Raw genomic sequence first — 9,935 nt, forward strand, 5'->3', positions numbered from 1 at the left:
CCCAATCTCTGACGGACACCACAGTGGAGTCTCTCCAACTCTCAAAGGACTCCTCACCCGAGGGTACAGGATCTGAGCCTGAAAACACTTTAAGTCTTTTAAAATTACCATTCCAGGCCAGCTGAGTCAGTTGGTCAGTCAGTAGTCCCAGCGCACTCACAATATCAGGGGTATCCAGCTGGCCTCCCGAGCTAGGCCAACTCCCCTTGGAGACCACGCTCTGGACTTTGCTTTACTTGACTGGTGAATCAAACAGTCTCTTATTGGGCAGCACACCTCCCGGTGCTGTAACTGCAAACTGGGGAACAAAAGTGTCACCATGGGTAGTTAAATCATCTGCGTCATCAGACAGATCTGGCAGAACAACCCTCCATGGCCCTTCATCTCCCGCATCAATATCATGGGGAACCCTCTCGCGGTCTATCTATAAGGATATTCAGCAGAAGCCCGGCAGAATCTCGCCATGAGATTTGGCCCTCTTAGGATTTTAAGATACTGATTTTAAGGGAACTGGGATTTTAGCGCAGTGCCGCCACCTAGTGGACACTGAGGAGCACATCTCAAGGGGATTTCCACTAGGAATAATCACACACAGTTTTGCAGCAATATCTTTATATAACTGTTGAAATAGAATATAAAACAGCTTTATGGATAACTGATAATCCTTTCCTGAGGAACTTGTGTGGGCTATCCACAGCTGGCACAGTCTCTGTAGGTGCCCAGTCCCAACTTGGATCCGGATAGACCCCCAACCCCTAAAATCATTGCACCTCATTGCACCCCCGCCTAATGGTTTAAAATTTAGTGGTTGAGCACAACTTTCCCCCTTTTTGCTATAGTTTATACAGGAGCAGGGGCCAGCTCCATGTTGTAGCTCCCACCCTTCCCAGCTGGAGTCAGGTGATCCCAATGGAGCCAATAAAAGGGCAACCATATGGGGGTTTTAACCTTGAAAGCAAGAAAGTTGCAGGTAAAACTTAGTCCCTTGGCTAAACGCATATTGAAGCAGTAGAATTCTTAATGAATCGCATAAGTCAGTGTAGGACAGGCCAGAAGGGATGACTTTGATGCAGTTGGCCAGCTTGAAGTATATTGCAATATATGGACAAACAATCCCTGTTTTGCTTAAAGGGAAGGGCATTTCTTAGTAGCTTAATGCACAGAATGTCTTAATGTCCTATACTGTATATATTGATAATGGGTAAGTGCAGAGGATCTCTTGTTGTTGTTTCTATGTATTTTGTGGTCACAACCTCATTGCACCCCCGCCTAATGGTTTAAAATTTAGTGGTTGAGCACAACTTTCCCTTTTTTCACCCCTAAAATCAGTTCAGTCCCTTCCCCAAGAGCTCTTTAGTCCCCCCAGGTAGTGCTACCTGCCCCAGAGTACCTTCCCCTTTGAAGGGGTGGCTGCTCCCACGTAGCAGGCAAACGAGCAATACCTGTTCACACCAGGGGACACACACAGAGATTCCACAGAGGACTTTTATTCTTTCAATCTGAACACACAACACTTTGTACTGGCTGCTCACTCTGGCTCTCTCGTTCAACACTGGCAAACAACAGCAGGGGCTCCCTTTATAAACTGCTGGGTCCGCCCCTAGATTTTTGGCTCCAAAGCTTAAGCACACCTCTCCCAGACGTGCACTGGGGCATCCAGCCAATCATGTTCCTCCCCAGTCTGTAGCTAGGCTGGATGAAATCACAGACTAAGAAACAGGGGACAGGGTTCTGTGATCCCCTACACAAAGATCTTAGATTATAAGCTCTATGAGACAGGAACCTCCTTACTCTTGTCTCTTTAACACTTAGCAGTTGTTACAAGTGGGAGAAGGGAAGGTGAGTCCTTCAGGCAGGGGCTGTTACAAGATGGAGTGGGTGTAGACAGGACGTAGGGGGCATAGACCAAACAGGACAGGACAGAGTGGGCGTAGAACAGACAGGATAGGACAGGGCATAGACCAGACAGAACAGCCTGGATGGAGCAGGCATAGACCAGACGGGACCAGACAGGACAGGACGGAGCGGGCGTAGACCAGATGGGACAGGACGGAGCAGGTGTAGACCAGACAGGACAGGATGGAGCGGGCGTAGACCAGATGGGACAGGACGGAGCGGGTGTAGACCAGATGGGACAGGACGGAGCAGGTGTAGACCAGACAGGACAGGATGGAGCGGGCGTAGACCAGACAGGACAGGACGGAGCGGGCGTAGACCAGATGGGACAGGACGGAGCAGGTGTAGACCAGACAGGACAGGATGGAGCGGGCGTAGATCAGATGGGACAGGACGGAGCAGGCATAGACCAGACAGGACCAGACAGGACAGAGTGGGCATAGACCAGACAGGACAGGATGGGACAGGATAGGACGGGACAGAACTGGCATGGACTAGATAGGATGGAAAGGGATAAGTGAGGACCAAAGGCAAAGATCAGGAGTGAGGAGCAAGGAACAAGAACAGGAACAAGACAGAGGAGCAAAGGAAGCAAGGCTAAGGAGCAGAGGAGCAAGACAAGGAGCCAAAACAGGAAACACAAACTACGCACAAGCCACAGTGTGTAATGTTAACCAATGTTAAAGGAACAGTAACATCAAAAAATTAAAGTGTTTAAAAGTAATTAAAATATAATGTGCTGTTGCTCTGCAAAAAACTGGTGTTTTTGCTACAGAAAAGCTACTATATAAATAAGCTGCTGTGTAGCCATGGGGGCAGCCATTCAAGCTGGAAAAAAGGAGAAAAAGCACAGGTTACATAGCAGATAACTAGTAGTTAAGCCCCATATAATGGGCGGTTTATATGTTATCTGCTGAGTAACCTGTGCCTTTTCTCCTTTGAATGGCTGCCCCCGGGGTTATACAGCAGATTATTTATATAAACTATAGAAGCCTTTCTGAGGCAAACACACTAGTTGTAGCAATGCAGGGCAACAGTACATTATATTGTAATTACTTTTATACACTTTCATTTTTTTGTGTTACTGTTCCTTTAAGGCAATGTGTGTGAGGAGGGCTGCGCTTAAATAGGGCAGAGTCAGCCCTGATTGTCCCACCCATCCGCCCTTGAATACAAGCAAGGTAGACTGGGTTGGGTAGGGGTTTGTTTATGCTGTCACAGCTTGCGGTAGGAATGCTTGCTGGAAGGTGGGGGCTAAGCCCCAGTTTTGGCACATGGGGTCAAAAGGTAGAGGGTAACCTCCTCGGACAAGGGTCCCAGGAGAGCAGTGGATTCTGGTTGCCGGCTCTCACTTGCCCACCTGAAGCTGCTGCGGAAGGTGATCGGCATGGCAGGCAGCCATAGTTGGTGGTGTGGAGTGGGCAAGCATTCCCATGGGTTATTGTTAAATGTTGATCATTTTATAAATTATTTTGTATTTCTATATTTACATATTTTCTGTTAATAAAGCTGTGGTCTGTTATATATCACATCCTGGATGTCATTATTGTCTCTGAGGTACTGAGGGTGAGGAAAAAGAGCTTAAGGTAAGGGAGCCTGCGTAATTGACGCTGCACTGTCAAGAGCCTTAGCGCTGGAAGCATGTTGTGTCAATAAAGAACATTTCAGCAGCAGGTACTGCATTGTGGTGCTCTCTCTCAGTGGCTTTGTATGGCTCAGTATTTAACACCTACGGTGGGGGTGTACACTGTGATTGAGAGCTGGAGCTTTTAAACCCTGTACAGCACGGTTACCTTCACTAATTCAATGATCTTATAGGCCGGAGGTACTGTTTACATTGATTATTTAGCTTTTAAGATGCCTTAACCTCCCCAGGGCCAGATTGAAGGCTACATGCTCAAGGGCTTATTTACTTTTTCCTGGGGCAGAAGTAATACAGCTCATCTAACAAGCACAAAAATCTAGTGCAAAAACTTGGCCTATTTAATGTAGCAGCTTGGGGAAAGAAGTACCGGCAATTACAGAAAGGCTGGGGGCTATAGTGCTTCCCTCAGTGACAATCCCTGGCCACCACATTTTGATGTATTGTCATCTATTCTGCTACTGAAGGCATGGCATTCTTTTCCAGAGTTAATCTGTTAAACTACAGGTATAGGACCCATTATCCAGAATGCTTGGAACCAAAGGTATTCTGGATAAGGGGTCTTTCTGTAATTTTGATCTTCATAACTTGTCTACTAAGAAATCAATAAAACATTAATTAAACCCAATAGGGCTGTTCTGCCCCAATAAGGGGTAATTATATCTTAGTTGGGATCAAGTACAGGTACTGTTTTATTATTACAGAGAAAAGGGGATCATTTAACCATGAAATAAACCCAATAGGGCTGTTCTGCCCCCAATAAGGGGTAATTATATCTTAGTTGGGATCAAGTACAGGTACTGTTTTATTATTACAGAGAAAAGGGAATCATTTAACCATTAAATAAACCCAATAGGGCTGTTCTGCCCCCAATAAGGGGTAATTATATCTTAGTTAGGATCAAGTACAGATACTGTTTTATTATTACAGAGAAAAGGGAATCATTTAACCATTAAATAAACCCAATAGGGCTGTTCTGCCCCAATAAGGGGTAATTATATCTTAGTTGGGATCAAGTACAGGTACTGTTTTATTATTACAGAGAAAAGGGAATCATTTAACCATTAAATAAACCCAATAGGGCTGTTCTGCCCCAATAAGGGGTAATTATATCTTAGTTGGGATCAAGTACAGGTACTGTTTTATTATTACAGAGAAAAGGGAATCATTTAACCATTAAATAAACCCAATAGGGCTGTTCTGCCCCAATAAGGGGTAATTATATCTTAGTTGGGATCAAGTACAGGTACTGTTTTATTATTACAGAGAAAAGGGAATCATTTAACCATTAAATAAACCCAATAGGGCTGTTCTGCCCCAATAAGGGGTAATTATATCTTAGTTAGGATCAAGTACAGGTACTGTTTTATTATTACAGAGAAAAGGGAATCATTTAACCATTAAATAAACCCAATAGGGCTGTTCTGCCCCAATAAGGGGTAATTATATCTTAGTTGGGATCAAGTACAGGTACTGTTTTATTATTACAGAGAAAAGGGAATCATTTAACCATGAAATAAACCCAACAGGGCTGTTCTGCCCCAATAAGGGGTAATTATATCTTAGTTGGGATCAAGTACAGGTACTGTTTTATTATTACAGAGAAAAGGGAATCATTTAACCATGAAATAAACCCAATAGGGCTGTTCTGCCCCCAATAAGGGGTAATTATATCTTAGTTGGGATCAAGTACAGGTACTGTTTTATTATTACAGAGAAAAGGGAATCATTTAACCATGAAATAAACCCAACAGGGCTGTTCTGCCCCAATAAGGGGTAATTATATCTTAGTTGGGATAAAGTACAGGTACTGTTTTATTATTACAAAGAAAAGGGAATCATTTAACCATTAAATAAACCCAATAGGGCTGTTCTGCCCCAATAAGGGGTAATTATATCTTAGTTGGGATCAAGTACAGGTACTGTTTTATTATTACAGAGAAAAGGGAATCATTTAACCATTAAATAAACCCAATAGGGCTGTTCTGCCCCAATAAGGGGTAATTATATCTTAGTTGGGATCAAGTACAGGTACTGTTTTATTATTACAGAGAAAAGGGAACAATTTCCCTTGATCCCAACTAAGATATAATTACCCCTTATTGGGGGCAGAACAGCCCTATTGGGTTTATTTAATGGTTAAATGATTCCCTTTTCTCTGTAATAATAAAACAGTACCTGTCCTTGATCCCAACTAAGATATAATTACCCCTTATTGGGGGCAGAACAGCCCTATTTGGTTTATTTAATGGTTAAATGATTCCCTTTTCTCTGTAATAATAAAACAGTACCTGTACTTGATCCCAACTAAGATATAATTACCCCTTATTGGGGGCAGAACAGCCCTATTGGGTTTATTTAATGGTTAAATGATTCCCTTTTCTCTGTAATAATAAAACAGTACCTGTACTTGATCCCAACTAAGATATAATTACCCCTTATTGGGGGCAGAACAGCCCTATTGGGTTTATTTCATGGTTAAATGATTCCCTTTTCTCTGTAATAATAAAACAGTACCTGTACTTGATCCCAATTAAGATATAGGTCCTGAGCATTCTGGATAACAGGTCCCATACATGTAGTAGTTAGAGACATAAGAGAGAGCTGTGGGTAAGAAGATAAAGAGCGCAGGATAATACTTACGACTATACGCCGCTGGGATACCAAGGCTGAATAGCAGAAGCACAACCCACGTCATTCTCAAATTATCCTTGGTGTCAGTTTCACGTGCAAAGAAATCAGTTATTTTGCACTGATTTGACAGGGATAAGAAAATAATTCACTTCCAGTAAAAAGGAGATAGAGAGAGAGAGCAGTTTGTTATCGGACAGAAAGTGAGACTAAAACAGGAGGTGGGTTGAGCCGTTACTGCTGCTCTGTTTATACACTGTGCATGATGCTAAGAACCTGTGACTGTCACTTAAGAGCCTGTGACTGTCATTAAACTCTTTAAAGTGATACTGACACCAAAAAATTTCATATGAAAATATGAACCTACAGTACTTCCAAACCTACCTATAGGCCCTAAAAGCCCTGTTTCTCTACATAAATCTACATAAATCCTACTCAAGATCCTGAACCCGACTGTCTGGCAGCCCAACTGTAGCTTCTCAATCTGTCAAAAGGACTAAGTCATAAACTGGGAGGTTTTAGCTTGCCGTTTGCTTCAAGGAGCTCCTCCACCCCCTTCCTTGCTCCTCGCCTCTTCCGGGTTCTAAAACCCGGAAGAGGGGAATGTACATGGCTGCTCCGTGGGTCTGTAATTCGTGCTACCATAATTGTGAAGTGAAAAAAACTTTGCAGATTTAGTTTATAAGGAATTTAAAGCTGAGATAAATTAAAACACAACAGGAGGTGTAAAAAGAAATTTTCATTGGCTGTCAGTATCGCTTTAAAGGAACAGTAACACCAAAAAATTAAAGAGTTTTAAAGTAAAAGAAATATAATGTACAGTTGCCCTGCATTGGTTAAATTGTGTGTTTGCTACAGTAACACTACTATAGTTTATATAAATAAGCTGCTGTGTAGCCCTGGGGGCAGCCATTCAAGCTGGAAAAAAGGAGAAAAGGCACAGGTTACATAGCAGATAACAGATAAGCTCTGTAGAATACAATAGTGTTTTATCTGTTATCTGCTATGTGCCTGTACCTTTTCTCCTTTGAATGGCTGCCCCCATGGCTACACAGCTGCATTCTTTATATAAACCATATTGTATATATACAGGATAGTGTGACATTTATATTCTATATATACAGTATAGTGTGACATTTATATTGTATATCTACAGTATAGTGTGACATTTATATTGTATATATACAGTATAGTGTGACATTTATATTCTATATATACAGTATAGTGTGACATTTATATTCTATATATACAGTATAGTGTGACATTTATATTCTATATATACAGTATAGTGTGACATTTATATTGTATATCTACAGTATAGTGTGACATTTATATTGTATATATACAGTATAGTGTGACATTTATATTCTATATATACAGTATAGTGTGACATTTATATTGTATATCTACAGTATAGTGTGACATTTATATTGTATATATACAGTATAGTGTGACATTTATATTCTATATATACAGTATAGTGTGACATTTATATTGTATATATACAGTATAGTGTGACATTTATATTCTATATATACAGTATAGTGTGACATTTATATTGTATATATACAGTATAGTGTGACATTTATATTCTATATATACAGTATAGTGTGACGGTTATATTGTATATATAGTATAGTGTGACATTTATATTCTATATATACAGTATAGTGTGACATTTATATTGTATATATACAGTATAGTGTGACATTTATATTGTATATCTACAGTATAGTGTGACATTTATATTCTATATATACAGTATAGTGTGACATTTATATTGTATATCTACAGTATAGTGTGACATTTATATTGTATATATACAGTATAGTGTGACATTTATATTCTATATATACAGTATAGTGTGACATTTATATTGTATATCTACAGTATAGTGTGACATTTATATTGTATATATACAGTATAGTGTGACATTTATATTGTATATATACAGTATAGTGTGACATTTATATTCTATATATACAGTATAGTGTGACATTTATATTGTATATATACAGTATAGTGTGACATTTATATTCTATATATACAGTATAGTGTGACATTTATATTCTATATATACAGTATAGTGTGCCATTTATATTGTATATATACAGTATAGTGTGACATTTATATTCTATATATACAGTATAGTGTGACGGTTATATTGTATATATAGTATAGTGTGACATTTATATTCTATATATACAGTATAGTGTGACATTTATATTGTATATATACAGTATAGTGTGACATTTATATTGTATATATACAGTATAGTGTGACATTTATATTCTATATATACAGTATAGTGTGACATTTATATTGTATATATACAGTATAGTGTGACATTTATATTGTATATATACAGTATAGTGTGACATTTATATTGTATATATACAGTATAGTGTGACATTTATATTGTATATATACAGTATAGTGTGACATTTATATTCTATATATACAGTATAGTGTGACATTTATATTGTATATATACAGTATAGTGTGACATTTATATTCTATATATACAGTATAGTGTGACATTTATATTGTATATATACAGTATAGTGTGACATTTATATTGTATATATACAGTATAGTGTGACATTTATATTCTATATATACAGTATAGTGTGACATTTATATTGTATATCTACAGTATAGTGTGACATTTATATTGTATATATACAGTATAGTGTGACATTTATATTGTATATATACAGTATAGTGTGACATTTATATTCTATATATACAGTATAGTGTGACATTTATATTGTATATATACATGATAGTGTGACATTTATATTCTATATATACAGTATAGTGTGACATTTATATTCTATATATACAGTATAGTGTGACATTTATATTGTATATATACAGTATAGTGTGACATTTATATTCTATATATACAGTATAGTGTGACATTTATATTGTATATATACAGTATAGTGTGACATTTAGTGATGTAGCGAACATCGCCGAAAATGTTCGTGAACCCGTTCGCGGACTTTCGCCAAAACTCGAGAATATTCGCAAACTTTGCGAACCCCATAGACTTCAATGGGAAGGCGAACTTTAAAACCTAGAAAAGCCATTTCTGGCCAGAAAACTGATTTTAAAGTTGTTTAAAGGGTGCCACGACCTGGACAGTGGCATGCCGGAGGGGGATCAAGGGCAAAAACTTCTCTGAAAAATACTTGTAAAAAAACCGCAAAAAAATAACGCAATAAAAAAAAAAAAACGCAAGCTATTCCTATGTATATGCATAGGCAATAAAATGAAGTGAAAAAACGCGGCGTAAAAAACAAGGCGAAAAAATGCGGCGCCAAAAAAAACCGGCGGCGAACCCAAAGTGGCGAACATTAGCAAAAGTCAGCGAATTTGCGCGAACGCGAACACCCGATGTTCGTGCAAATTAGTTCACCGGCGAAAAGTTTGCTACATCTCTAGTGACATTTATATTCTATATATACAGTATAGTGTGACAGTTATATTGTATATATACAGTATAGCGTGACATTTATATTGTATATATACAGTATAGTGTGACATTTATATTCTATATATACAGTATAGTGTGACATTTATATTCTATATATACAGTATAGTGTGACATTTATATTGTATATATACAGTATAGTGTGACATTTATAGTGTATATATACAGTATAGTGTGACATTTATATTCTATATATACAGTATAGTGTGACATTTATATTCTATATATACAGTATAGTGTGACATTTATATTCTATATATACAGTAT

The 9,935-nt window shown here is 38.3% G+C and overlaps 1 protein-coding gene across 2 annotated transcripts in view; it reads right to left on the bottom strand.

The window, feature by feature from the left end:
- The window catches only part of LOC113455423 (major histocompatibility complex class I-related gene protein-like), a 73,981-nt gene extending 67,589 nt beyond the window's left edge, over window positions 1–6,392 (bottom strand). Inside the window, exon 1 of one of the 2 annotated variants that reach the window (XM_031890278.1) lies at window positions 6,182–6,391. In XM_031890278.1, coding sequence (XP_031746138.1) covers window positions 6,182–6,236 — 55 coding nt within the window. In that variant the 5' untranslated portion in view covers window positions 6,237–6,391. Of the gene's footprint in view, window positions 1–6,181 lie in introns of both variants that reach the window. The other variant, XM_002940060.4, reaches the window with a different exon arrangement.
- Between the last annotated feature and the right edge of the window lie 3,543 nt (window positions 6,393–9,935).

The sequence above is a fragment of the Xenopus tropicalis genome, chromosome 8, assembly GCF_000004195.4.
Source record: "Xenopus tropicalis strain Nigerian chromosome 8, UCB_Xtro_10.0, whole genome shotgun sequence".
In the NCBI taxonomy this organism is placed as follows: domain Eukaryota; kingdom Metazoa; phylum Chordata; class Amphibia; order Anura; family Pipidae; genus Xenopus; species Xenopus tropicalis.